The 25,510-nt window shown below is 56.1% G+C and overlaps 6 protein-coding genes and 2 non-coding genes across 11 annotated transcripts in view; 2 read left to right on the plus strand and 6 right to left on the minus strand.

Moving 5' to 3' along the window:
• SMG6 (SMG6 nonsense mediated mRNA decay factor) overlaps positions 1–3,262 on the minus strand; it is a 104,173-nt gene extending 100,911 nt beyond the window's left edge. For both annotated transcript variants that reach the window (XM_063402604.1, XM_063402603.1), the window contains exons 1-2: positions 3,130–3,262; positions 517–2,269 (exon numbers count right to left, since the gene is read on the minus strand). In XM_063402604.1, the coding sequence (XP_063258674.1) occupies positions 517–2,269; positions 3,130–3,220 (1,844 nt within the window). In that variant the 5' untranslated portion in view covers positions 3,221–3,262. The remainder of the gene's footprint in view (positions 1–516; positions 2,270–3,129) is intronic.
• Positions 3,263–3,281: 19 nt separating this feature from the next.
• SRR (serine racemase) lies at positions 3,282–5,398 on the plus strand. 2 transcript variants are annotated; one of them, XM_063402610.1, is made up of 7 exons: positions 3,282–3,490; positions 3,671–3,806; positions 4,010–4,113; positions 4,187–4,306; positions 4,398–4,472; positions 4,690–4,899; positions 5,160–5,398. In XM_063402610.1, exons 1-7 carry the CDS (start codon positions 3,314–3,316, stop codon positions 5,355–5,357), a joined length of 1,020 nt encoding a protein of 339 aa, XP_063258680.1. In that variant the 5' UTR covers positions 3,282–3,313; the 3' UTR covers positions 5,358–5,398. The 2 variants fall into 2 exon arrangements, with proteins under 2 accessions (XP_063258680.1, XP_063258681.1); XM_063402611.1 differs by lacking the exon at positions 3,282–3,490 and having other exon boundaries at positions 4,192–4,306.
• Positions 5,399–5,773: 375 nt separating this feature from the next.
• On the minus strand, positions 5,774–11,786 carry TSR1 (TSR1 ribosome maturation factor). The gene is made up of 15 exons (XM_063402605.1): positions 11,624–11,786; positions 11,441–11,544; positions 10,900–11,116; positions 10,691–10,825; positions 9,963–10,390; positions 9,549–9,708; positions 9,010–9,179; positions 8,527–8,723; positions 7,968–8,130; positions 7,659–7,769; positions 7,221–7,353; positions 6,754–6,870; positions 6,401–6,541; positions 6,218–6,292; positions 5,774–6,137 (listed from the first exon to the last, which is right to left on the minus strand). The coding sequence occupies exons 1-15, from the start codon at positions 11,727–11,729 to the stop codon at positions 5,959–5,961; spliced, it is 2,436 nt and encodes an 811-aa protein (XP_063258675.1). The 5' UTR covers positions 11,730–11,786; the 3' UTR covers positions 5,774–5,958.
• LOC134554460 (small nucleolar RNA SNORD91 family) lies at positions 7,081–7,173 on the minus strand. Its single transcript, XR_010081255.1, has one exon. It is a non-coding gene; the product is annotated as a small nucleolar RNA SNORD91 family (small nucleolar RNA).
• LOC134554458 (small nucleolar RNA SNORD91 family) lies at positions 8,389–8,479 on the minus strand. The gene has a single exon (XR_010081253.1). It is a non-coding gene; the product is annotated as a small nucleolar RNA SNORD91 family (small nucleolar RNA).
• Positions 11,787–12,053: 267 nt separating the features above from the next.
• On the minus strand, positions 12,054–21,698 carry POLDIP2 (DNA polymerase delta interacting protein 2). Its single transcript, XM_063402615.1, has 11 exons — positions 21,474–21,698; positions 20,955–21,036; positions 20,269–20,366; positions 19,363–19,459; positions 18,816–18,891; positions 18,123–18,230; positions 17,784–17,920; positions 16,837–16,863; positions 16,537–16,662; positions 15,808–15,887; positions 12,054–14,316 (listed from the first exon to the last, which is right to left on the minus strand). The coding sequence occupies exons 1-11, from the start codon at positions 21,644–21,646 to the stop codon at positions 14,202–14,204; spliced, it is 1,119 nt and encodes a 372-aa protein (XP_063258685.1). The 5' UTR covers positions 21,647–21,698; the 3' UTR covers positions 12,054–14,201.
• A 54-nt stretch (positions 21,699–21,752) lies between these two features.
• TMEM199 (transmembrane protein 199) lies at positions 21,753–24,078 on the plus strand. 2 transcript variants are annotated; one of them, XM_063402617.1, is made up of 6 exons: positions 21,753–21,969; positions 22,064–22,137; positions 22,214–22,303; positions 23,168–23,204; positions 23,468–23,580; positions 23,665–24,078. In XM_063402617.1, the coding sequence occupies exons 1-6, from the start codon at positions 21,798–21,800 to the stop codon at positions 23,758–23,760; spliced, it is 582 nt and encodes a 193-aa protein (XP_063258687.1). In that variant the 5' UTR covers positions 21,753–21,797; the 3' UTR covers positions 23,761–24,078. The 2 variants fall into 2 exon arrangements, with proteins under 2 accessions (XP_063258687.1, XP_063258686.1); XM_063402616.1 differs by having other exon boundaries at positions 23,468–24,078.
• Positions 24,079–24,512: 434 nt separating this feature from the next.
• On the minus strand, positions 24,513–25,435 carry SEBOX (SEBOX homeobox). Its single transcript, XM_063402618.1, has 2 exons — positions 25,136–25,435; positions 24,513–25,021 (listed from the first exon to the last, which is right to left on the minus strand). The coding sequence occupies exons 1-2, from the start codon at positions 25,418–25,420 to the stop codon at positions 24,773–24,775; spliced, it is 534 nt and encodes a 177-aa protein (XP_063258688.1). The 5' UTR covers positions 25,421–25,435; the 3' UTR covers positions 24,513–24,772.
• Between the last annotated feature and the right edge of the window lie 75 nt (positions 25,436–25,510).

Genomic DNA, 25,510 nt, shown 5'->3' on the forward strand with positions numbered 1-25,510 from the left:
TCTCTCCTGACAGACTGGCATCACCAGGCTACTCCCACTGAAGTGGCACCATGCTGAGTGGCATCAAGAGCAAAACTACACAGCACTGGAAAGGCACTGCCAGCACCAGGAACACACAAAATGCCTCCTGAGCACACACCAAGGACAGGTAAGAAAGCAGAAGTCTGACAACAAACACTGAGACCACTGGAACTGAGAAACATCAGCTCCAGCAAGAGCCAGAAGAGCCAAAAATCTGCAGCAGGTTGCTTGTCCTGCTCCTTTGTGTCCCTGCAAAGCGCAAGAAGCCACGGCTTAGCTCCCAGCCCAGGGCAGTGACATCCATCCTCACCCACAGCTTCCTTCCACCACCCACACACCACTGGCACACAACAAACAGACCCAGCACATCAAAAACCAGCAACCCAGTGACACATCTCCCAGCCACTGAGACACAGAGCTCCCCAAGGAGACACCATTCTGCTGTATTTCACCCTGGAAATGACTCACTCCCCCCTCTACAGCCCACCCACGAACCTCAGCTGGGCCATCTTCTCCAGCCCCTCCGGGCTGATGCGGTCTCTGGACAAGAGGTTGCTGAGCTGCTGCTCCTGGTTCCCAGCCTCACGCAGGAGTTTGCTGAGCTCCTGCTGCTGCATGTTCCTCATCTGCTGCTCCATCTCAGGGCTCAGAGGAGTAGGGGGGAGAGGGCCACACAGGTACTGCCCTGCCTGGCCAGGGTACCCAGAGTAATAAGCTCCTGGGTACACCCCGTTGGCTGGACCCATAGGATACTGCAGGGAATATCCACCGTAGGGATACTGGGGGCCTTGCCCAGAGGCACGAGGGTAATAATAGGGATTGTCAGAGTTTTGGAATTTATAGTAGGAGGGCTGGGCCTGGCGGGCTTCCCCCCAGGAGGTGGGGCTCACTTCATCATCCGTGTCTAGGAAGTGAAGCTGAGCAGTCTGGCTCTTCAAGGCGGGTTTTTGGTCCGGGTTGTTTGGGTCCCACAGCCGGCGGGCAGTGCCACCTCGGCCCCGGCTCCGGGGGCCTTTGCTGCCAGCCCCGCCCAGCAGGAGCCTGGGCCCGGGGTGAGTGGCTTCAGGGACACCCCCTGAGCTGGCAGAGAGGTCCGTGTTGGCAGGCAGGAACAGAATCCCACGGCCCCTCCCTTGGGGCTCCTTGCTCTGGCTCCTCACCTCTGAAGCCTCTAAGGCCTTCAGGGACTTTTTTTTATCTGTATCTGCCAAGCTGATGTCCCTGTTCGTGGTCCTGCTGACAAATTTCACTCGAAAGGGTCCCTTGGCTTCCCTGCCATTGCTGCTCCACTCGCTCTCGCTCCTGGAAGCTCGGCTCTGCTCCGAATGCCTTCTCCTGTCTGAATTCCTGCTGGAGACGTACACCTCCGCCTCATCGATCCTGTCATCATCCAGGGAGTCGGTGGAGGACACAGAGAGCTGCTTCCTAGGACGTATCCTTTCCCTGGCACGCTCCTGCCTCCTCTCCACCCCATCCACGAGCAGGGCTCCGTCCGTGCTGTTGTTGCTCCCAGCCGAGCTGGTGCTGCAGGTGCGGTACCGGCTCCGCCGCTTGTCCGTGCGGGAGTAGCGCTTGGTGGAGCCCGGCTTCCCCGGCAGCACCTCGTCCCCCATCCTCCTCACCCTGTCACTTCGCTCTGCTCGCCTCCCTTTATCCCCCCTGGAGGCTTTCACTGCTTCCCCTGCCTGGCTCCCCTCTCTGTCCTCCTTGCTCGGTTTAATTTTCCTGTTGTTGTCTTTTCCAGCACCTTTCTCAGTCTCTTCATCTCCCTCGACTTTCAGCTGCTCCATCCTCCTGGTGATCTCCTCGCTGGCTGACAGCAGGGAGGGTTCTCTAGCAGCGGAGTGCAGGCGTTTCCCAGGCTGGTAGATCTGCTGGTCCGGTTTCTTGGTTCTCCTGGGGGTCTTTGGACACCACTCATCCACAATGGGCTGCTTGGATGAGTTTTCCTGGCTTTGCAAGCTGCCTTTGGTCTCTGTTTCTTCCTTTTCCTGTGAAGGACCATTCTGCTTAGGGCCATCACTTTTGTCCCAGTCATCCACAGCTGGAGCTCCCACTCCCACAGAGTCCTTGTCCCCAGCACTCTCCTCCTTGTCCTCCTCAGCTCTGCTCCCTTCCTTCTCCGAGGTCTCTTGCTTTGGTGACACAAGTTTGCTCCTCAGTCTGGACAGGCCAGGCTTGTAAATCTCCTGGTCTGGGCGCCTGTTGTCCTTGCGGTGCCTCGGCTCCTTCACCTCCTTCATGTTTTCTGGGGAAAAACGGACAGAAGGAAGTTATTCCTAGGGACCAAATAACACCATGACAAACAGTAAAGTCAAGGCAAAGAGCCTGTCACCCTCAGGGCAGGTCTGAAAATCTGCATCAATATTTACGGGAAACCACAGAATAAGAGTAGAAAATGAGAAAGTCTAGCAGAGCTGACCAAGCCCTTGGCCTGATCCATTTACAAATCCCATCCTGCAACAGGTTTTGCCTCAAAGCGCCCACGAGGCACAGGCAAAGCACAACACGAGGCTTGAGCACAAGCAGCAAGAGTAAAGTTGTATCACCGCAGGTTCAGCAGCAGTGACCCGCCTGCAGTGGGTGCAGGAGCTGCCGTCCCCAGCAGCCCTGCTCTGCCACCAGACCGTTCGCAGTCAAAGACGCCTTTCCCCCTGCTCACAACCCGGTAACGTTTCTCTCCCCCTCCTTTAACCGTATTTACACAAAAAAATCGTTACAGAGCCCAGGCCGGAGCACGCACGGTTAAACGACCCACCAAAGCCGCTGCGTTCCCTAAACTTTCTCCCTGTCAGGACCGCGCACCGGCCGCAGCCCCGAACCTCCGCCGGTACCGGGGGCTCGGCCCGGAGGACCCCGAGGGGCTGGGACCGATCATGCCGGGGCAAAGCCGCTCCGGCTGCCGCCGCCCGCCCCTCAGCCCGCCCGTCCTCGGTGCACCGGGAACAGCCCCGTGCCGGCGCCGGCGGGGCGGCAGCGCTGCCCCGAGCCCTACCCCAGGCGCAGCCGGGCAGCGCGGCCGCGGGGCCGTGCTCGCCCGCGGGCAGGTGCCTCTGCGAGGAAGGGACAGCCCAACAGCGGATCGCCGGTGCCCCTGGCGCCCCTCACCTCGCCCGCCGCCGGCCGCGCGGGCCTGCGCCGCCACCATGTCCCGCAGCTCGGCGGCCGAGACGCGGACGCGCTCCAGCCCCTCCGCCATCTTGGCTGCGCCGGGGGCGGGCTGCGCCGACGGCGGCCGCGCACGGACAAACCGCCGCCGCGGCCGCGCGCAGGCGCTCACGGGGGCGCGCACATGGCCGCGCACGGGGCCGCGCCGCGGCCGGGGCTGGGCGAGGTGCGGGATGCGGAGCGGCGGCTGCGGGGCCGCGTCCATCGCACGCCGCTGCTCACCTGCGCCGGGCTGGACCGCATGGCCGGCAGGAGGCTGCTCTTCAAGTGCGAGCTCTTGCAGAGGACCGGATCCTTCAAGGTGCGCGGGGATGGCGGCAGTGCGAATCCCCGGGGCAAAGGTCGCTTTTTGCTAGAGGGAGACTCGAGTTCCGCCGATAGCCACCAGCTCCTGCCGCCCTGCGCGGCGCTGCCCGGGGCTGAGGGAATGGTGTAAGGAGGACATTCAGCCCAGCACGCACATGCTGTGCTCTGCTCGCAGATCCGCGGTGCCCTGAACGCGGTGCGGAGCCTCGTCGAGGACAGCGAGCGCACGGGCCGGGCGCGGCCCCGCGCTGTGGTCACACACAGCAGCGGCAACCACGGGCAGGCACTGGCCTGTGCTGCTCAGGCAGAAGGTAAACCCGTACCCCCGACCTCCAACCCAGCTCCGAGAGGCAGGCACCGCTAAAGGCACAGCTGGTTCTGTCGGAGAGGATGGAGATCTCTCTCCTGAAGCCATGGCGGAGCTGGCATAGGCAAGGCATTGCCTGCTCCTGCAGTTTGAACTGGCTGCTGTGGGTTTTGGGCTCTTGGATTTACTTCCTGTCTCATCCCACAGGGATTCCTGCCTACATCGTGGTGCCCCGAACAGCCCCGCAGTGTAAGCAAGATGCCATTCGTGCCTACGGTGCCACACTGGTGCCGTGTGACCCCAGTGACAAGGTAATGCACAGGGGAGACAGGCCAGGGACACTGTCCAGCCAGAGTGAGAGGTGACTGCTGTGCTTTCCCTTAGTCCAGAGCAGAGACAGCATCCAAGGTTGTCCAGGAGACAGGAGGAGTCCTGGTGCACCCCAACCAGGAGCCGGCGGTGATCGCAGGGCAAGGCACCATCGCCCTGGAAGTGCTGGAGCAGGTGAGAGAAATGCACAGCCCAGCCCCTGCAGGGGCACAGCAAAAAGGGGGACACAAAGTGTCAGAAGCCCTCACAGTTCCATTCTGCACAGGCACCCCAGGTCAATGCAGTGGTGGTTCCTGTTGGAGGTGGAGGAATGGTTGCAGGAATAGCAGTCGCCATCAAGGTAGGCAACAGCTCATCCATGAATCAACCTGTGGGAAGGGCAGGACTCTCAAGGCAGGCAGCATTTTTAACTTTAGAAAGACCCTGCAGTGAAAGTCTGTGGGTGCCCGGGGTCTGGATGGCAGCAGCAGCAGGGCCTGCTTACCCCCCTGCACACACAGAAACAGGGGACAGGCACATACTGGTGTCACCCAAGTGGCTCCTCCTGCTGTCCCCAGGCTTTGAGGCCAGATGTGAAGGTGTTTGCTGCCGAGCCAAGCAATGTGGATGACTGTTACCAGTCCAAGGTGCGAGGGGAGCTGACCCCCAACCTCCACCCACGGGACACCATCGCAGACGCAGTAAAAACCAGCATAGGTCCCAACACGTGGCCCATCATCAGGGACTTGGTTGATGATGTCCTGACAGTCTCAGAGGAAGAAATCAAGGTAAAGGCTCCCAGCTCCCTTCTCACGGTAGCTGCCAGCAGGCAGCTGCCTCCATCCCTGCCCTGACCCTCTGCTCTCACCCCAACACACTCCCAGAGCAGCACAAGCCCCTGTGCACCACTGCAGCTGTGACACCCACGCTGTCTGCAGCTGGAAAGGGCTGTTGGGAGCTCTGCCCTCCCTTCCCAGGGAGCTGCAGGGATGCCCTGGAGCAGCCTGTGCTGGCTGCCGGGCTGACAGCTGCTGCCCTGTCCCCACAGCGAGCCACGTGGCTAGTGTGGGAAAGGATGAAGCTGCTGATTGAGCCAACTGCAGGCGTGGGACTGGCGGCCGTGCTCTCGGAGCAGTTCCAGGCAGTCCCCCGGGACGTGCAGAACGTTTGCATCGTGCTTTGTGGGGGAAATGTGGACCTGAGATCCCTGACCTGGCTCACAGACCTCTCTGGGAAAGCTGAATGAGGATGGAGTGGTGTTTCAAGAAATGAAAACCTAACTCTGAATTTGTGCAGTGGTTTGTGTGCTACTAAAAACAGATCAAGTCCAAACGTTTGGGAGTTTTTGTGGAGGGACAAGGGAAGCTGGCATTGGTCTCTGTGGGGGGCCTGGAAACAAAGCACTGCCTGTTCTCCCCTCCCCAGCTGCCTTGCCCTGGCCCAGGCCTCCAGAGAGCTGCACTCAGTCACCCTCCCCAGCTGCTACTTGGCTGTTCTTTCTCAGCATCACAGGAACTGCCAGCAAACTCCTTCACACGGCAAAATCCCCCCACACCCCACGTGGCAGAGCATGAGGGACCAAAACAATCCCAGTGGGCCAGGGGGTTCACTTCAAGGGGTGCACACAGCCTCCTGGCCACCACCACGACAGAGGCACTTAGGCATTTTTGACATATTCCATTAAAATAAATAGCTATAGCTGGTACCTGAGCAGCAGCTGGCAAGGCAGCTGCCCCTGTACAGACCCCAGCAGTAACACGTCCAAGGCATCAGTGCTGTCCTCACAGTGCACGGGCCAAGAACAGCATCCAGGGAGCCAAGGCACAAATTCCAGCCATGCTGGAGGCTCATTCCATCTCCACCTCCTGCTCTGGCAGCGCGCTCTCACTCCTCACCCACGGCACGGGCTCCGGGACGTGAGGGTCGTAAGTCCATTTGGGAAAAACGCGCTTGTAGAGGTTCAGCAGCACCGTGTCCTGGGACTTGAGCTGCCCATCGAAGTGGCACTTCATGTGGCCATGGGTCCCTAGGCAGAGGGCAGGAGAGGCCATTAGCAGTCTCTTACACCATGCCAGCAACAGAGAGAAAACACCAAATCAAACCTACCTAAGGGCTCCTTGATGTGCCCTCTGCGTCCCCACTTTGTCCTCAGCTCCACAGGCTTGAACCACATCACATCCTCTGGAGATGAAAACACAAAAGGCAGGTAAGGAACAGGCTGTGCTGCACCCACATAACCACAGGGACAGAGCTTCCAGAACCCCTTTTCCCAGCAGAGACCAGCTGTACCTCTGTTGAAGAACATGTATCGCACCACAGCCGTCTTGGTGAAGATCTTGAAGGGGTGGCCGCTGAGCACCAGGCGCTTGATGACGATCCTGTCGGGGTCCACGGAGAGCAGGGAGCCCGTGGCAATGAGGTCGTGCATTCCTGCCAGGCAGAGTCACCAATGCACCAGGGCAGATGCCTCCATCACCCCTTCCCCACCCCAAACCCCTTCCCTGAAGGGCTGCAAGCCCAGAGCAACCCCACAGGAGGGGACAGCTTTTTCCAGTCATACTTTCTGGAGAGATGCACTTGTAAGCAGGGCATGGGGACAGTTTGTTTCCCAGACATCACCTCCTCAGCATTTATCAACTCACCATTACTTCTCTGTTTGAAAAGCAGCACGGAGGCAGGTGGGAAAGTGATGGGAGCGTAAACAGTCACCACCAGGGCAGCATCTGGGCGCAGGAAACGCTCCAGCTTGTGCTTATCAGCTAGGACAGAACAGCAATGATTGAGTTCAGGCCAAGAGCAGTCCTCAGAGCTGTGGGAAACCCCAGAGCTCATCCTTCCCTGTTCAACACCCCTCCTCTGCTGGCACTGAATATCTGGGAAGGAAGGTGATCCTCTGGCATGGACCCTGGACCTTGCCTGATCAGTGCACCACCTTTCCCAAGCCATTCTACTCCCCATGACCTTGTGCCTGCCCTGGAAGCCTCAGAGCCTAGGAGTGAATCTTCACAAGAATCCTTCAGCCAGGTTCAGACACCACGGCTAAGACATCACAGGCTTCCTGCTCCAGAATTCCCACTCCCACTCCTGCTGTAGCCAGTCCCTGACAAACCTGAGGTGTGCTGGGAGAACAGGGGGGATGCTCGGAAGCGCCTGAACCCGCAGTGGAAGATCAGCTCCTCCTTGGCCCTCACTGGCTCGCTGTTGCCCGGATGCCGACGCACCAGGAAGTTCAACACGGACATCTGGAAGAGGCAGCACAGTGAGGGGCTGCTGGCAGGGTATGGTGGGCAGCAGAAAGCAGCAGGACATTGCACCAGAGATAAATGTCCTTGAAAATGGGGTCCCTAAAGGTCACTGGTCACCAGTGCCAGGCTCAGACACTTTATCCTAATCCCCCTGCAGCTTCTGCATGCTCTGACTGCTCTGAAACAGGAGCAATGTGGGGAGATTTCAGCCCAACCCTCTGCAGCCACACCCTCCCCAAGCCATGCAGCCTGAAGGAACCAGGAGCTGCACACCCCTCCAAGGTATCATCCCTTTTGTTCACCTTTTGTTCGTGGGGAAGCAGTGAGAACAGGACCAGGGGTTTCCCTTCCTTGAAGCTCTCCATCACCGAGACAGGGACATTGCAGACATGAAGTGTAACGTACCAGCCCACCTGCCAGGACAGGAGCAGTTGTGAACACTTCTCTCAACAACAAAAAAAAAGTGCTGAAGATGTGCCTGGATTAGGGAGGGAATCCAGGAGAAAACTGTCTGCTGGCTGAAAAGATCCACCCAACCACCTCCCTGATAAGTCACCCCTATTGGGAGCAAAGGAACACAAAAGGGAAAGAGATCAGCAAAAGGGAATTACCAAAGCTCCTTCAGTCTCCTCCTTCTCTATTTGCTTGAAGAGGTTCTTTCTGGTTCGGGAGAAGTCCTGGAACTGGAAGATCCTGGCATAATCCCTTGGAAGATTCTCTTTGGGGTCCCAAGGAGAAGTCCTGAAGCTTTTCAGCCCCCTGTACTTCTGGAACCTTGAGAACAGAGAGCAGGAAAGAGAAATTACTTCCCCAGTTGAGGTGAATTCCATCCTTCACCACCACCTGTGGTCTGCAGGGTCTCACACCTTCAGGAGGGCAAAGGGAGCAGAGCAAACATTAGCTCTCAGGAATAATCTTAGTGCAAAGAGAACTAAAACCAGCAGCCAAATCCCTAAAGAACCTGTCCCTGCCTCAGGGCCATCCTCCTCCCTCTCCCAAGTCAGGACCCAGCTCTCCCTGCCAACTGGTGCCTGCTCTGGAAGCCTCAGAGCCAAAAAGAGTCTTCACAAGAGTCCTTCAGCCAGGTTCAGACACCACGGCTAAGACATCACAGGCTTCCTCACCCAATTAAACAGAAAGGCACCTTCCAGCTCCTCTCCCATTTCTTACCTGACTCTGGCAGGCACATCCCGTGGCGTGTCCACCTCATCCGGAAACATCTCATCCATTCTCTCCTGCTTGTACTTCTCCAGCATCTGCTCATCCTCCTCCATCTTCTCGTCGTACTGCTCATCCCGCAGGCACTCGGACACGGTCATGGTCTCACTCTCCTCCTCCCCAGCTTCCTCCTCACTGCTCTCCCCCTCCTGGCACAGGGCAGCACAGAGCCTGTGAGCACACAGAGCTGTGCATGCAGCACTGGCACCCTGAGTGTGCTCCCCTGGTGGGATTTGGGACCCCAACCCATCATTTTAGGGTTTAACAGGCCAAAGAAGCAACGTGATACATGAGGGGATTTAACAGTGGAAATCCAGGCAAGTCCTGGCTCTGCATCACACCCTGGCATAAAAAAATAAGTTGGAAGGACAGAATTTTCCTAGAACATGCAACAATAGCCTAGAGATCACCTGTACTATCAGCTCTTGGAGGTACCTGAGAAACTGCCTCTTCCATCAGATCATCATCCATGTCGTCATCTTCATCATCATCATCATCATCATCTTTCTCACTGCCTTCTTCTCCATCATCCACAATCCAGGCAGCCTGGTACTTGGATGTGCCTTTGGGGACCTTCACCACCCTCCTGTTGGCCTTCAGAGAATCTGCAGGATTCCCACCAGTGGTTAATACAGGAACAGTTCTCCTTTCCCTCAGCAACATTTATACCAGGACAGCCAAAACCAGACCTTAGATTCATACAGGAACAGCCAAAACCAGATCTTAGCTTTATACCAGGACAGCCAAAACCAGATCTAGACTGGCACTGGTATTTTTCCACACAGAATTTGTCAGGACAGCCAAAATCTGCTAACTTTCCAGGCAAACACACAGCCTGCTGGCCACCTGATGGGACAGGGGATGGAAGCCAGCCCAACTAAGATGTTTCTTCACAGCCACCCTGGTGACAGAAGTTTCTAACAATCCTCCTAAGAGGGACAAGGAGGAGGTACAGAACGACTGCTTCTGCTCACCCTCTGCTTCCTGCAGTTCTTCTTCAGTGGGCCACGTCTGCTCCCCTTCCATGGGATCGGGAACCACTTCTGACTGCAGAGACTCCTGCTTGCTTGGATCTGCCTTCATCAGGACCTTGACATCTTCCTCCATCTCATCAGCACCATTTCCACAGTCATCCTGAAGGGCAAGAGCAGAGTTCTTAGATCTGAACACACCTAACTGAAGCTTGCAATCAGTCTCGGGTGAAACTCCCTTCATGATGTTGTGACATAACTTTCATTACACACTGCAGGCACAGAACCTCAGCCCAGCAGCAGAACACAGATAAAACTCCCTTTCCCCTCTCCTTACCCACACACCCCCAGCTGTATTTTCTCCAATGAAAGTTTAGAAACCTTGAAGAGGGCTGGCAAAGTTCTCACCCCACACACCTGAACCTCCATGTCCTGACTTCTCTTCTGCCCTTTAACCACTCGTGGGTTCAAGGAGAGCGGGTCAGGGGGAGCATCCAGCTGGCTGAGCTGGAAGTCCCCGTGGCCCACGATGTGCACCAGGCTGTTCACACCCAGGGGCTGTCCCCGCACAAAGCCGGACACCTTCAGAGTCCCCACCAGGCCGCTGTCCTGGCTGGGCACAAACTCAGCAGCCCTGGCGAGCAGGTGAGCGCGACGGGCCCGGAAAGCCAAGTGCCTCTGCTTCTGGGAGCTGAGGTGCCTCAGGAGCAGCGAGGATTCCTGCTCCGTGTTCAGTGCGAAGAGCCTGGCCTCGGGAAAACGCTTCTCAATGCATTTGGAGAGCTTCTTCCTGGCATCTATCCTCTTCTTAGGGGGCAGGTCAGCGCCTCCCGGGACAGCCAGAGCTGAGAGCAGAGAGCAGAGCTCAGGATCAGATCCCAAACCTTCTGATGTCCTTTTTACCAAACACTGGGATGGCAGCAGCCCAGATGGCCAGATTTACACCACAAGGTGCAAAGGGAGTTTCACTGTTTTCAGAGGTGCCCAACAGGACAAGGAGCAGTGGCCATGAACTCAAATGAAAGAACTTCCACCTCAACATAAGAAAAAGTCTCTTTTCACTGAAGCTGGCAGAGCCCTGAAGTTTGATTACTGTGACAGTAAATCTCCATTAAGCACCCCTAAAAACCCAAAACTTTTCTTACCATAACTGGGGAGCCCCTGTGCGAAGAGGCAGGAGAGGCAGTGTTCCCCAGCACTGTCCCAGCCATCCACAGGGTCCAGGATGAACAGCAGCGAGTCAGCAACCTTGGCAAGGTCTAAGACAGCGTAAAGATCCCCTGCACCCAAAACACCTCCGTTAGTGGGGCTGCAGAGGCACCAGAACCAAGAACCCAACCCAACGCCTCCTCACCTGCCTGGGCTGTGACAAAGCGCCAGCGCTGCTTGAGCCGCGGGCAGAGGAGGGCAAAGCCACCAGCTGTGCCCTCATCTGCACGGACAAGGGCCGAGTCCTGGCTCTGCAGCAGGCGCAGGGAGTCGTGGGCTGCAGCCCTGCTGTGCAGCGGCACCACAACCACGAGGTGCGGGGGCCCATCCCTGCTGCCGAGGCTGCGCTTCTCCGCCAGCACCTGCGGCCACGAGGGCACAGCGTGAGTGGCAGCCCAGAGCCGGCTCCTCTCCCGCCCCCGCATCAAGGACAGATCCTCCCACACCGCAGCCCGAACCGCCCGGTCCAGTAATGCTCCGCTTGAGCCGAACCCGCCCTGGCACCCGCTCCTTTCGCCCGCAAAGACCCAAACGGGTTCGGCTGCATCGCCCACATCGAGACCCCCCCCGGATCCATCTCAAGCCCCCTCCGGCAGAGACTCGAACCGGCAGAGATTCGAACCGAGCCGTTCCCCGCTCCCCTGCAAGCAGCGGCCCGGCCGCGCCCGGTTTCCCCGGTGCCTCACCGCCTCCTTGCGCTGCCGGCGCAGCTGCAGCGCCTGATGCCGCCGGTCCACCCTGTTCAGGTCGCGGAGCCGCCGGCGGGGCTGGGCCTTGACGGGGACGCGGCCTGAAGGGAGGGGGGTGGAGAAAACGGTCAGGCTGGCCGAGGGAGGCGGGGAACCCGCGGAGAGCCCGACCCGCCTCACCTCCAGCGCGGCGCTGCGAGGACCCGCTGTGCTTGCCGCCCTTGTGCGCCTTGTTCTGCTGCTTGAGCGGCCCGGGCCGGTGCGCGCCCGCCGCCGCCATCACCATGCTGCCGCCTCGCCGCCACCGCCTCGGCGCTGCCGCCGTGCGTCACTTCCGGCGCGGCGGGGAGCGGCGGAGCGGCCACGTGCGCTGAGAGGGAGGGGACGGAACCGGGACCGAGCCCGGGGACAAGGGAGACCCCCCGGGACAAGGGAGCCCCCCCGGGACAAGGGAGCACCTCCGGGGAGAAGGAGCCCCCCGGGACAAGGGAGCACCTCCGGGGAGAAGGAGCCCCCCGGGACAAGGGAGCCACCCCGGGACACGGAGGGAAGAGCAGCGGGGTTGGTGGCCGTAGCGCCGCTGGGCAATGAGGGGCGGGAGGCAGAGCCGTTCGTTCAGCGCTTTATTGGTTGGTTCTTTGTACAGATATTTACACAGAGAGGGGGGACAGGGCTCGGCCGCGCCCCGGGAAGGGGCCTGAGGGATGAAGCAGTTGGGGAAAGGCCCTGCCGAACCTCTGGCGCCGGGGCGGGTCGGCGCTTCTCCCTCCGCAAAGCCCGATGGAGTGGAAACATTCCTGCCGTGCCCGCTCTGTCACCGCGGTGACCTCGGTCCCGCCAATCATTACCCGGGCAGGAATGTCCGTTCCTAGACAGAGGCCTCAGCCCCGACGGGACATCGCCCCAAACAAACGCGCAGAGCCCCCGCCCCGGGATCTCTCCATCCCTTGGGGCCGCAGCTCTCTGCTGGTTACAGGAGGCGTCAGAGCCGCAGCACCCCAGAAACGCGTGGGTGAGCAGCGCGGTTAAACATTCACAGGGGTGTTGCAATCGCCAGTAAAGCTGGAGCAACCCGAGAGAGAGGCAGGGCAGCTGCATGGGAAGGGAAAAGCAGGTTCTTACAGGTTCCTGCTGCCTCTGAACTTGAGGCATCTTCCCACCTCCTCCTCCTGAGAGGAAATCAGCATGACAGCAGCAATGTGGGGTTGTCAGCTGTGAATGGTCTTTAGGGATCCTTTGCTACCCCTAAAAGCAGACTGGCTGTTTAAACCTTTGAATCTCTAAATATGAGCACGTACTACCTGAGAGGAAGGAAGACACAAAATCGAAGAGACTGGTGACAGATAAACACTGCAGTGATTAAGTCTCTCTAAACAGGAATCCACTGCCTGTGGGACAGCAGGAGAGTCTCCCCCCAAGGCTGTCTGCCTACAGCACTGCCACAGCTCTGCCTTGCAGAGCCAAAGGCAAACAGGCTGCTCAGAGAGGGGGTTCCAGGGAAGAGGGGATAACTAGGATACTTCTAAATCAAGGAAAACATCCCGTGAGTTAATTACACCTTGTCATTTCAGCAAGACTAGGGAAAGGAGGAAGGTTGGAAACTCTCTTCCTAGGGTTATCACAAAGCCTCTGAGTCACCCAGAAGTCTGGAAACCCAGAGACAGCCAGAAGGGTCCACCATGAAGGCTGATGGTCTTTGCAATCCTCAGAGCTGCTCTGGCTTTCCCACACATCCATGCACTGTCATCTTACAGGGATTTCTCTGACCTGCACAGCCCTGCAGGGCCCTCCAGACACACACCACCAAAAAATCACAACCTGCCAAGCAGAGCAAGCAGGAGCAGAGAGCCAAGCACTGCCTCACTGGCTGACAGCATTCCAGGTGAAAACAAGCATTCCTGTCAAAGCAGAAACTACCAAGGAAATATGGGTGCAGCCACAGCGTGAGCAGGGGAGAACCCTCCAGCAGCTGGGATCTAAATCCCTGCAGCAAGGCAAAGCCCTGGCACAGGGAGGGCTCCTCTCAGCTCTCCTGTACCATCACAACACACAGCCTGGTGCTCTGCAGGCACAGGACACTGTGACAGCACCACATGTCACCTACCTTGTCCCCTCTGCACCCTCTTCTCCAAAAAAAAATGGGCTTTGTATCACAGCACAAAGCCCAGACAAGCTGTGCCATGAGTGGAGCTCACAGGCTGCTCCAGCCCTGGCTGAATCCCAAAAAGCAGCTGCACTGCAGGAAAGCTGAGCTCACATTCCTGCTCCCTGAAGGAGGAGCAGCCCCTTCTGAAGCAGCAAGAACTCTGGGCTGACTTCACACAGGGGGAGCAGCAAGCTGGGACAGGCTGGATGCAAAGCCATGGCCTTGGTTGAGGAAGGAAGACTGGTTACAACTGGAAGGGCCAGTTTATTAGAGAAACCTCACATTGCAGAGAAGTCACAACACATTGGAAAGGGTCCAGGCCTGCTGAGGGGGGCCAGTCTTCTGCAGCAGCACAGATCTACAGCCCCCAGCCCCAAAAACCCAGCAGGTGCCACAGTGGGAAGGGTGACCTGGAACACAGCTTATGTTTTACAAGCAGCCTGAGAGGAGAGCCAGTAGTAAAGTTCCAAAAAAAGCCTCCCTGGCAGACAACAGTTAAAACAAAAATGGTTTAAAATGTTTAAAAGCTCTGTGTTCTTGGCTGCAGCATAAAGGGGAGGCGAAGGTCTACAACACACACAGGCCTCCGTGGGTTTGGGCACTCGACCTGATCTACCAGTGAAGGCCAGAGGGAGGGGTCTTCTCATCTTTGTTGCTTTCCAGGGAAAAGGGTGGGATTCGGACATCAAAGTGGGAGCCATCAGGCCTCTCAAATCGAAAAGTGCCCCTGCAAAAATAATGGCACAGATCACGCAGAGGCCAGGGACAGAGACACCTAGAAAGCATCAGCAAGAAGGTAAGACCTGAGCTCTTCCATATCCTGGGGGTCCATCTGCAAGGCTGCTCCAGCAGCAGGGACCTGGGCTCTGCTGCAAACATCTGCTGCCAGGATAACTCGTTTATGGAGGACTCCTGGGCAGTTTTACATCACATCCCTAACACATTTCCTGCACAAAGCTCTGATGATTGCAGCCCACAGTAGTCAAGCACCCTCCATGCACCTGCAGCAGTGTTTACCTAACACCCACACCCCAGGAGACAGAGCCACCTGAGCTATTTTTACAAACTGATTACACACAAATTCAGATTTGTATTGGCAGGAGCTCCATTTGTTGTCTATGACATTAAGAAATCCCATCACAGATGTAATTTGGAATAGTTTCAGCTTTGCATTTAGAACTGAACCTTCCTGTCCTGGTACAACCATTTGTTTACTGAACAAATGTACCATTTGTTACATCTGAACTACAGCCTGTACTGCAGAACACAACGTGGACAAAAGGGTTGTGGAGATAAATTAACGGGTTCTCAGGACAGAGAGGACACAAACAGAAGTCAAGCTGAGCAGCTTCTGAGCTGCAGAACCTTTGCCTCTTTGTCTTCAGGATGCATGAAGAGAGGGAAAAACTATTACACCTTCTGGTTTTATTCCCCAGGGCATCCATTCAGGGAATTCAAAACACCTCACATGGCAAGCAAGGTACACACTATATGCAAAGAGCTGCTCTCCTGCTTTTCCCAACTCAAAGGCAACTTAGCTCTGAAGGAGATTTCCTCAAAAAAATGCAGAAGGACCTGTCATACAGAAGGCAAGAGGTGGCTGTGCAATCCTTGTCCACACAGAGGTAACACTAAATGTGCTAATCCAGCCAAAAGGCAAATAAAGAGAAGCTGCTTTAACCCCAAGGCACAGGAAAAGAACAACTCAGCTGGGCACTTCTCTCCCTGCACTTACAGAAGAAGAAACTTAAACACCTTTTGGACTGAAGGCCTTCCCTGGTCTAAACTGGGAAAACCCCTGCATGGCAATTCCTGACACAGAAGTGCACGGGGATGGAGTTAAAGCCCAATCCTCTCTCAAGAAAGGAGATACCAGAGCACACATCCTTGCTGCTGAGGGAATCTCCAGCACGAGGCCTTGGCTCTTGTACCAAGGACAAAAAGGGAAAACTGCTCCATGTCTTTAAATCCACTCTAGCACAGACCACAGCACGAGGATAAATTATCCTGGAAGCCCTCCTGGTGCAGAGAACCAACAGATCATTTTATCACTAACTAGGATACAGCTAGAGAGAAGCTCATCAAATTTTAGCTACCAACTGTGCCCTGTCCAGTCCACCCAGCTTTCAGGCACAACCCCAGGCTGCAAAGTGCACCCCAGCTTGCTGCTGGGAGGTCCCACACCCAAAACACTGCTGCAGCAATAAGGACTTCTTACCACATGTGACCACTGGATGCCTGCAGGGAGACGTGGCTGCTGTACTGAAATGCTGGCTGTTCTTTGGACAAAACTGGCTCCTGAGAAGACAAGAGACCACTGGGCATCAGCAATTCTACCACAGATAGGCATCAACAGGAAATTTATACAGCACGGAAAAAACAACCAGAGACCTACACCCCAGCACTTCTGCCAATTACACAGCAATTTGTCCACCAGAATCCCATTATTATTCCAGTTTTCTGTCCACCAGAATCCCATTATTATTCCAGTTTTCTGTCCACCAGAATCCCATTATTATTCCAGTTTTCTGTCCACCAGAATCCCATTATTATCCCAGTTTTCCAACCACCAGAATCCCATTATTATCCCAGTTTTCCAACCACCAGAATCCCATTATTAGTCCAGTTTTCCAACCACCAGAATCCCATTATTAGTCCAGTTTTCCAACCACCAGAATCCCATTATTATCCCAGTTTTCCAACCACCAGAATCCCATTATTATCCCAGTTTTCCAACCACCAGTCATTTAGCACCATCCTCAGTGTGAAGTTTCAGTTCACGCAGACAAGCAACAGATGGAATTGACTTTTTTCATTGCCCGTTTCCCACTCCATCTATTTTTTCCAAGTGCACACTAAGCAATTTACTGGCAAATCCACACAACCAAGTGAGAGAGCTCCAGCAAGGGGTTTTGTTTCCCAAGGAAAAAGGCAGCCTGGTACCTACCCTTCCTACAACCCCACGGCCCCGCACTGTTTCCAAGGTGCCAGACAAGCTGAATATCCTCCAGTGCCGTTCCCGGAGCTGCACCACTTCACTGTCCAGGTTCTCCAGGCGAATACAGTAGCGCCACTGGACACAAGAGAGACTCTTATCAAGAGCTGCAACCAGTTGATAACCTACAGCTGATACTGGGAAACAGCTGCCAGGCAAGGGCTGCTCTCCCTCAGAGTTTATCACGCTGCAGTGATGCCACAGCAAATAAACTCCTTCCCTTTAGCTGTTCGTGACACAAACGACACTTACCCAGTAGACGTGGGAATTCTGGGCTTCCTGTCAAGAGAAACAAAAGACTTTAGCAGCTGCCCTTGGGTACGTGGTGCCAAAAACCTCTTCAGCTGTCGGCACAGCATCAGCACTGGGGCTCTCACTACGTGCCTGACAATTCACATGAGCATAGACAGCTGCTCTCCAAGACCTTCCACCACCAGAGCCTGGCACTGGCTCTGCTCTGCAGTAATCATGAGGTGGGAGATTTGCAAGGATCTCGTGACAACCCCCAGGGTTCATCTCTGTGTTAATTACACACTTTTTACATATCTAGAAACACTCCTTTCCTTGCCTTTGGGCACCTGCTTTTCTGACAAACATCAGCTGGACTCTACAAAAGTTACAAATCCACACCAAAATGTGCATCTGCCACAGCTCAGGGTCCCCAGCAGCTGTGCTCAGAAATCACAAACTGCTGTGGGAATTCCCAGCTCCCCCACTCAGGAGTTGTTTCCACACAAAGTTCTGTGCTATAGAGAGCACGTGGTTATCAGCTAAATCCAGAAGGCTTCAGCCAAGCCCTCTAAGCCAGACCAGAGGCAGGAAATGAGCAGGCAACTACTGGGCAGGATAACAGATGTGTCTGTTGTTACAGAGTGATGGCTCCAGTGTCACCTCACATGACTGAGGCAGTAACAGGACCAATTCAAAAGCCTTCCCCAATCTCTTGCTAGCACTGCTGTGCAGAACACTACAGGTTATTTCTCATCCTACTGATAACCAGCAAAAGCCACTATGCAGGAGCTGTTCTCCAAAAATATATGACAAAACAGTTTCATGTTTATACCCATGAGAACGAAATGGCAACTGAGGTTCAATGTCACTTGTTCAGTGAGCAGAAGGTAACTTCAGGCAGCAAACTGGTCTGACAAAAACAAGTTAGTGAAGCAAATGGCAGAGTTACCAGAGCAGCACAGACTCACCCTCATGCCCATGTAGAAGGGGATAACAGTGACACGGATGTTCTCCGTGGTTTCCCGGTGCACGTCTGAGAGCTCCAGCCAGGGGTGGTTCTTCTCCTGCCACGCACACAGAGTGTCCCTTGCTACAAAAGGTGGGACTGTGGGGACGGAAAGGTGAGAGGCAACATTGTAGCTCTCCCCTCAACACAATTCCTTTCACATGGTTAAAAAACACACTCAAAGGCAGCTTCACTGTAACAAACCCCGAGCTAGACATGATTTTTATACTATATCCAAGATGATGGGGTTTGGTATTTGTTATAGAGCACTGCAAGCATTCCCTGTGAAGCCAGAATTTACCTTTTGTTTGGTCGTACATGAGGAACCTCTCAAAGAGCTCATGCTGGATGGGCACTTGATCAGTGGAGCTGTAGGGAAGGATGTCTTCATGGCTTACATAGTCTAAACCTGAAAAAGAAACCCCAATGGCCATGGAACTTCCCCAGCAAAGAGCAGCTCAGAAGTCTCCTGGCAGAAAAATTGACCACACTAGTGAGAACAAAAGGACTTTGGCAGCAGAAGCCAAAGCCAATATCACAACTGCAAGGAAGAATGGAGGAGACGTGCCAGGAATAACTCTTGGCAGTGTTACCCCGTGAGATTTTTCATGGAGTGACACCTCTGATAAATACACACTGCCCTGCAAAGTGCCTGCATTGCTCCAACAGCACTCTGGGCAGGAAATGCCCAGGACAGGAATAAATCCAACTGTCCTGATGACAAAGTAGAACAGCCCATATAGAACTTGGTATGGGATCTGTGTCTCAAGAGCTCAAATCAGACATGGCTGTGCCTGATCACAGAGGGCCCAACTTCCAGCTCTCCAAAGGGCTTCCTGTACTTCAGTCACTCTGCTGTCTCCAGCACAGCCCTAAGCCATGGACAGATCCACTACAGAATGTCCTGCAGGAATTGCTGCTTCACTGGCAGGAGCTGAAGCCTTTTCTGACCTCACCTCACCACAAGCAGAGGCTGCAGGAGGATTTCACTCACCTGGGATGGCATAGAGGGCTCTGCTGTCATCATGATTTGCCAGGAACGTCACTGCCTCTGTCTGTGATCTCTGGGACTGAGAAACAGGGAGGTTTATGTCTTTCTGTGTGCATTGTTGCAGGACAGTTTCCAGTCATATTTCTACTCGTTAGTGTGGTTTATAAAGCATGTAATGTTTATTTCATTTAACCAATTCACCTCAGAACTTCTCTCCATTTAACTCCTCTGGGCTAACTCCCCACTCAAACAAGCAAGGAGCATTTTCAGTGCTGCAGCCCCTATTCCCAATGACCTGTGTGCAACAGGGTGGGAACAGCTCCAGGAGGAGAAAAGGAGCTTGGAAAGGGGAAACATGATCCACAAAACAGTCGTATGACATTCCAGATGGTCTTGCTCAGGGAAAATATGCCTTGAAGAACAAATTTATCCAAAACTCCTACCCAATCCAGTTAGCCACCAAAGTAATTTTCCTTCAGTGCTGCCCCTCTGAACCACTCATGTAGGAGAAGATACTCAAGTTTCAATACCAAGATTACTCATTACTTACTATATGTGGACAATCCCGGGCATCTATTAACACCTGGTAGTAAGTGTGTGTTTTACCCTTGACCTCTTTGGAACCATGGCCTGCCACATTCTCGCCCCTAAAGGGAAAAGCAAAGCTCTGAGCTCAAGCACAGGATGGCAGCAAATTCTCATTACCAGGACCAAGCACTTATAAACAATGATTTTATTTTTTTAAAAAAAAACACATTTCACAGCCTGTAATCATTTGGCTGCACCCAAACCAAAGCCCCGTGAGCCACCCACACAATGACAGCCTGAGATGACCATCAGTGGTGTTTGGTACAGGCACAACAGCTCAGAGGTTTTTCCTGCTCAGTGCAGGCTCCTCTCTGGGGTGGATATTCCCACTGCCCTCTGATTTTCTCTCTGATCCTTCACTCCTTCCCAGCACAACTCATCACAGGCCAGGGGAAAAAAGATGCAAGAGCAGAGAGAACTGAACAGCAGCTCAAGGAGGATGAACTTGGCTTAGTGGGTTGAAACTGAGGAGGAAGGTGACAAATCCAACTCATTGGCAATCTACAGCAGCCTCCAGCTGGTACCACAGGAGCCTGGATCTAACTCAAAAAGGGTCCTTTTGTAGAATACAAAATGCCACGAGCATAATTTTTAACTGATTTTTATTTCCTCCATACACACACTTTCACCCTTCATACTTCCACATACTTTCACCCTTTATACTTCCATCGTGTCTCTAATTAATACTCAGTACTTAATAATGAAGTATCTCCTCTTGAGGCACCTCTCCTGGTTTGCTCTCATGCAAACAGACCCATGCTACTGCCCCTCCTTAAAAAAAACTGTTTACCCAAAATAGGAAACTCACTACAAAATGTAAATCTAAGAATCCAACAACACAAACCAGAACAAACCCTCAGAGCCTTACTTTTCTGTGACAGGAGAAGCCACATCCCGATCATACAGCCTGGCTTGCCAGGGAAACAGGACTATTCCTCGATAGCCAAACACACTGTGGAGGAAGAGCTGGAAAGAGCAAACAATTGCAGCTGAATTATTTTCAAAATCTGTTATCTTAGGTAAAACTTACAAACGTTTACAAAAGGTTTAATGTGTGGGGTGGGGATGCAGGGAGAATCACCACTGTGATGATGCAGAGCAGAAAGAGGGAACACAAAGAGTTTGGGATGGGAGAAGAAATCCACGTCATCTCTATTGCATAAAAGGGAAGGAAGGGCTAAACCAGTAATGCAGAACAAATAAATAAATAAATAAAATAAAGCAGCAGAAAGCAGAGGCTGCTCAGAAACAGATCTGAGAGTGTTAAGGACAGGAACTACAAGTTTAGTTCTTATTTCCCAAACTCATTGATTGTCTCTTTGGATCCTTGAGGGAGAAAACCCCAAAGTGAGGCCAGTGGAGCAAATGCCATTATACAACAGTTGTGTTGGGCTGCAGATGCTTATCAAGCTGCTATTGTCAGATGACTGACAAACTGCAGACACAGCACAGACAAGGAGCACCGAACTGTGAAACTCCCAGCCTTCTGCTGCTGAGATTTTCCTTGCAGGAAATCCCTCAGCTGACAATCCCTGTCTCCCCAGAACCCCTTACCTGGCCTGTCTCGTATTTGCCGTGCTGCTTCGGGGCCTCAAACACCCCCACGGTCTCCAGCACTTTGCCCTCGGGACGGTTCCTGGGAGCAGAGAGGCAGCTTGGAGGGTTTGCAGGGGCTGAAGCGGCCCCCAGGCCAGGGGGACGCTGCTCCCCACCTTGTGCATCCCTCAGACCCCCCACAAGAGCCCCATATGCACTGAGCTGCCCAGCCCCACTCCCTCCTCTGCCCTCCACCCTTTGCCAGTCTCTCCTTTACCCACTGCCCTGGACACCCTCACCCAGCTGTCCCTTTAGCCCAATCCCTCCTCTCCAGTATCTCTGCCCTGACAGCCCCCAACTCTTTCCCAGTCCCCAGTGACTCAAAAGACCCCAACCACAGTCCAGCTCCTCCCCAATCTTCTCCAACTCCCCTCACTCCAAACACGCCCTGCGAGCCCTCACCCCCTCCCAATCACCCCCAAACACCCCCTTCCCAAACACCCCCCTACCCTCACCCCAACCCCTCGCAGGCCTCACCGAGACGAGAGGTGCCGCCGGGGCGGCAGCAGCAGTGGCAGCGCCGCTGCCCCCCCGGTGCCCAGAGCCCGCAGGTGGCGGGCGGGGGGCGGCTCCCAGAGCGGGGGCGGCCCGCGGGCCCGGGCCCGGCCCAGCGCCGCCGCCACGTACCGCCGCGCCGCGCCGCCCGACATCCCACCGCCCGCGGCCCACACTGCCCCGCGCGGCCCGCGCCGCTCCGCCCCGCCGCCAGCCCCGCGCCGCTCCGCCCCGCCGAGCCGCCTCTATGGTCGCCCCTCCACCGCCCTCATCTCGGTCGCCCCGGCAACGCCCGCCGGGCCCAACATGGCGTCGTCCGTGCGGGCCGGGCCGCGGCTGCGGCGGGCGGTGCGGGCCGGCGAGTTAGCAGCGCTGCCCGCCGAGCTGAGGGGTGAGCTGGAGGCGGCGCTGGCGGCGGAAGGAGGGCTGGTGCCTTTCAGCCTGCTGCGGAGGCTGCACGCCGCGCTGAGGGAGGCAGGTAGGCCGCGCCGCGCCGGGGCGCCGGGATCGCGCCGTGACCGCCCTCTGACCGCCCCGTGATCGCGCCGTGACCGCCCCGTGCCCCCCTGCAGGGTCTCCGCTGCACCTACACGAGCTGCTGGAAGGATGCGAGATCCACCTGCCCGAGGTGCCGGTGCCGCCGCGGGTGAGTGAGGGCCGGCCGGGAGTCGCGGGACGAGCGGCGGCGCCCGGCGCTCACGGCGGGTCTGTGCCTCCCCCAGAACCCCGAGCTGGTGGCGCGGCTGGAGCGGATCAAGGCCAAGCTGGCACACGAGGAGTACCAGCGGATGACCCGCAACATCACCGGCCAGGTGAGGGGCTGCTGCAGTGCCTGCTGCGAGGATTCAGCCCTCAAACACTTGAGAGCAAAGGAGATTTCCCCCTTAGAGTGAGTGCGGTGCAGAGGGGATGTGGCAGGCACTGGAGGAGAGCACACTGTAAACACAACGGGAACAACAGGACAGGGGTAGGACAGGGTTAACAGGGTGGTGAATTAAACATACTGACTTTTGGGAACTGCTCGCTGTGCCGAAGATCTCGGGTTCTGTTCTGGGAGACTGAGCACATGCTGTAAATGTTCAACTGGGAGCATCTGTGCTGGTTACATTTTTGTCATAGTTCTAAGATTGCCTCATTCATGTCAAGGTAAAAGCTGAAAATACAAGATCGTATGTGGGCAGTCATTCTTTCCTGAGAGAGCTGGGATTTTCTGGCAGGGTGACTGTTCAGACAGGTCAGCATCCTTTCCTGCTGGCATTCCTCGTGCTCCCATTCTGCCCTCCCACACTACCTGGCATCCATGTGCACACTAACTCCCGTGGAAAGATCTACTTTGCTCTCTGCCAAGCTGGACCACTCCAGGTTTGACCTGTTTGAGTGAAAGATGTCCTTGCTCATTGCACAGGCTAGAACAAGATGGTCTGTAAGGTCCCCTTCCAAGCCAAACCATGCTGTGATCTGTAATCCAGATGGTTTTAGCAGAGCTTCTGCAAAATCTCAGAGAAACCTGTGTGCTGTGAAACTTCTGCTCCCCCACAGCCCACCCACCCAAAACCTCGGAGTGTTGAGGACAGGACAGGGCATTGGCATTGCTTTTATTCTGCACACACAGTAACAACATTACTATTAACATTAAAATACAAGAGATGACAAGCTGTTTCAATCCCTTCTTTCAGGACACGAACGGGCCATTGGCTGAATTTGGGAGGCAAGGTGAGTGGCTCCCTGTCCCGTTGACATGTGGCAGGCCAGGCTTGGGAATTCTTCCCTCTCAGAAAATCTCACCAGAAGGTTTTCATGCACTGAAGTGTTCCTTGAATAAAGGAGCCTGCTGGTCATTCTTACCAATATTTCTGGAGGCACCAAGCGTGTGACTTCTCCAGGATTACATCTCCCAGCTGAGGCAGCTGTGCTTGTCTCCAGCACTACACCCCAGCCTTACCTAAAATGAGCTCCTTCACCCCTGTGTCCCCCAGTTCGCTCTGTGAAAGCCGTTGTCATCACCATCTTCAACTTCATTGTCACCGTGGTGGCCGCCTTTGCCTGCACCTACCTGGGCAGCCAGTACGTCTTCGCAGAGACAGCGGCGGTGAGCGAGCCCAGCCCCTGGCAGCCCCTCTGTGCTGGCCAGGCCACACACCCAGGGTCACCTGTGTCTCTTCTGTGTCCCCAGCGTGTCCTGTCAGCTGTCATTGTGGCCTCGGTGGTGGGCTTGGCCGAGCTGTATGTGATGGTGCGGACCCTCGAAGGGGACCTTGGGAAGCTGTGACCATGGACTGCAGGCTTCGTGCTGCTGGAGGCTTGTGTCCTCTCCAGGAGCTGCTAATTTGGGACAGATCTTGTCCTGTCTGTGCCTGTTCCTGCTGTGGGAGGACTGCTGCACTCCTCAGGCTCGTCCTTTGCTTCCCGCTCCTGAAAATGAATCATGGGTTGGAAATCCCAGAGCTGCAGAACAGGAGGGGGAATGGCTGTGGACTCCAACCACCCCAGCAGGGAGAGGGGCATCAGCTCCTGCCATCCCTCTTCTCTTGGGAAGTTCCTGACCTTTTATTCTGGAAATAAATAACACTGTGTGTTCATAACCTTCTTCCTGCGTGTCAGGAGATCTCTGTTGGTATAAGAAACATTGATGTGGCATCTAAGACACCCCAGAGATGTGAATGTTCCCTCTCCCTCTGCATCCTGCTCCATCTCCTGTCCAAACCTTCCAACAGTGAGGGATGCACGGTGCTCCCAACCCCGTGCCAAATGGTGCCCAGGTTCTGGAGGCAGGGAGGGAACGCCCCTCATCACTGAGCCTGGGGGTTTCTCAGGTGCCGTGGGGCAGAGAGCAGAGCCAGCTCTGTGCACCCACAGCAGGGAGGGGACACCCACGCCAGGCCCTGGGGACCTGGACACCTGCCGGGTGGGCGCCCTGCCAGGGGCAGACACGGTGATTAATGCTCTGATGGCAGCTAAGCCCCTCTGCAAACACGGTTTAATATCCGACCCAGGGAGATCTGCCGGCACCTGCGAACGTGCCTGCGGATTAGGGGCGGCCGCGCCACAATCATCCCTGGATACGGCCTCAGATTAAGGTATTTTTTCCAAAAGATTAGTCGGTATTAGGGGGCTGATGGGGAGCTGCCCCTGCTGTGGCCACACCGGCATTTAGGATATTGGATGACATCCTCGGAGCCTTTGGGAGCGGCAGTAATTCCACACCCTAATGAAATCGTGGCGCTAATCCGGGGGGGCCGCGGTGCCAGGAGCGTCCCTGGGAGCCAGGGGTCCTTCCAGGGCTATGGCTCGCCCAGGTTGGTGATGGCCGCGTTGTAGATGAGGTCGGAGATGGAGCCCAGCGAGGTGGGGAGGCCCCGAGCGGGGCTGTGGGATCCCGGCGGCGGCAGGGCAGGGGCCGGGCACGGGATGCTGCCGTCGGGAGATGCCGCGGGGGGACCCCGCTCCCCGGGCGGCAGCAGCGGCGGCACCGGTGGCGGCTCCGGCTTGGCGCTACGGATCCTGCGGGCGCGGCGGTTCTGGAACCAGACCTGGGACGGGCGAGGGAACTGTGAGACATCGCCCCGACAGGCCGGCCCCGCTGCGGACAGGGGCCCCGAGAGGGAAGAAGGAAGGATGGAGAGGAGGGTCCCGCCTGCGCTCACCTGGATCTTGGCCTCGGGCAGCTGCGTGAGCTCTGCCAGGCGCTCCCGGGTGGCGATGTCCGGGTAGGGCACAGCGGCGAAGGCCCGCTCCAGCTCCGACAGCTGCCCCCGGCTGAACGTGGTCCGCCGCCGCTTCCGCGGCCCCCCCGAGCAGGGACAGGGACAGGGGCACGGCCCCGGGCCGCCGCCCCTCCCCGCCGCCCTCCCGCCGCCCGGCCCGCCCGCCCCGTCGGGGAAGCGGAGCAGCGGCTGGGGAGCGCGGGAGGTGCCCGGGGCCGCGCTCATCCTGCCCGGCTCCCCCGGACCCGCCGCCGGCCCGGCTTTTATCCCCCCAGGTCCCCCCCGGCGGGCTGGGTCCGCCCCGAGCGGGCGGTG

This window comes from Prinia subflava, chromosome 8 (genome assembly GCF_021018805.1).
Source record: "Prinia subflava isolate CZ2003 ecotype Zambia chromosome 8, Cam_Psub_1.2, whole genome shotgun sequence".
In the NCBI taxonomy this organism is placed as follows: Eukaryota; Metazoa; Chordata; class Aves; order Passeriformes; family Cisticolidae; genus Prinia; species Prinia subflava.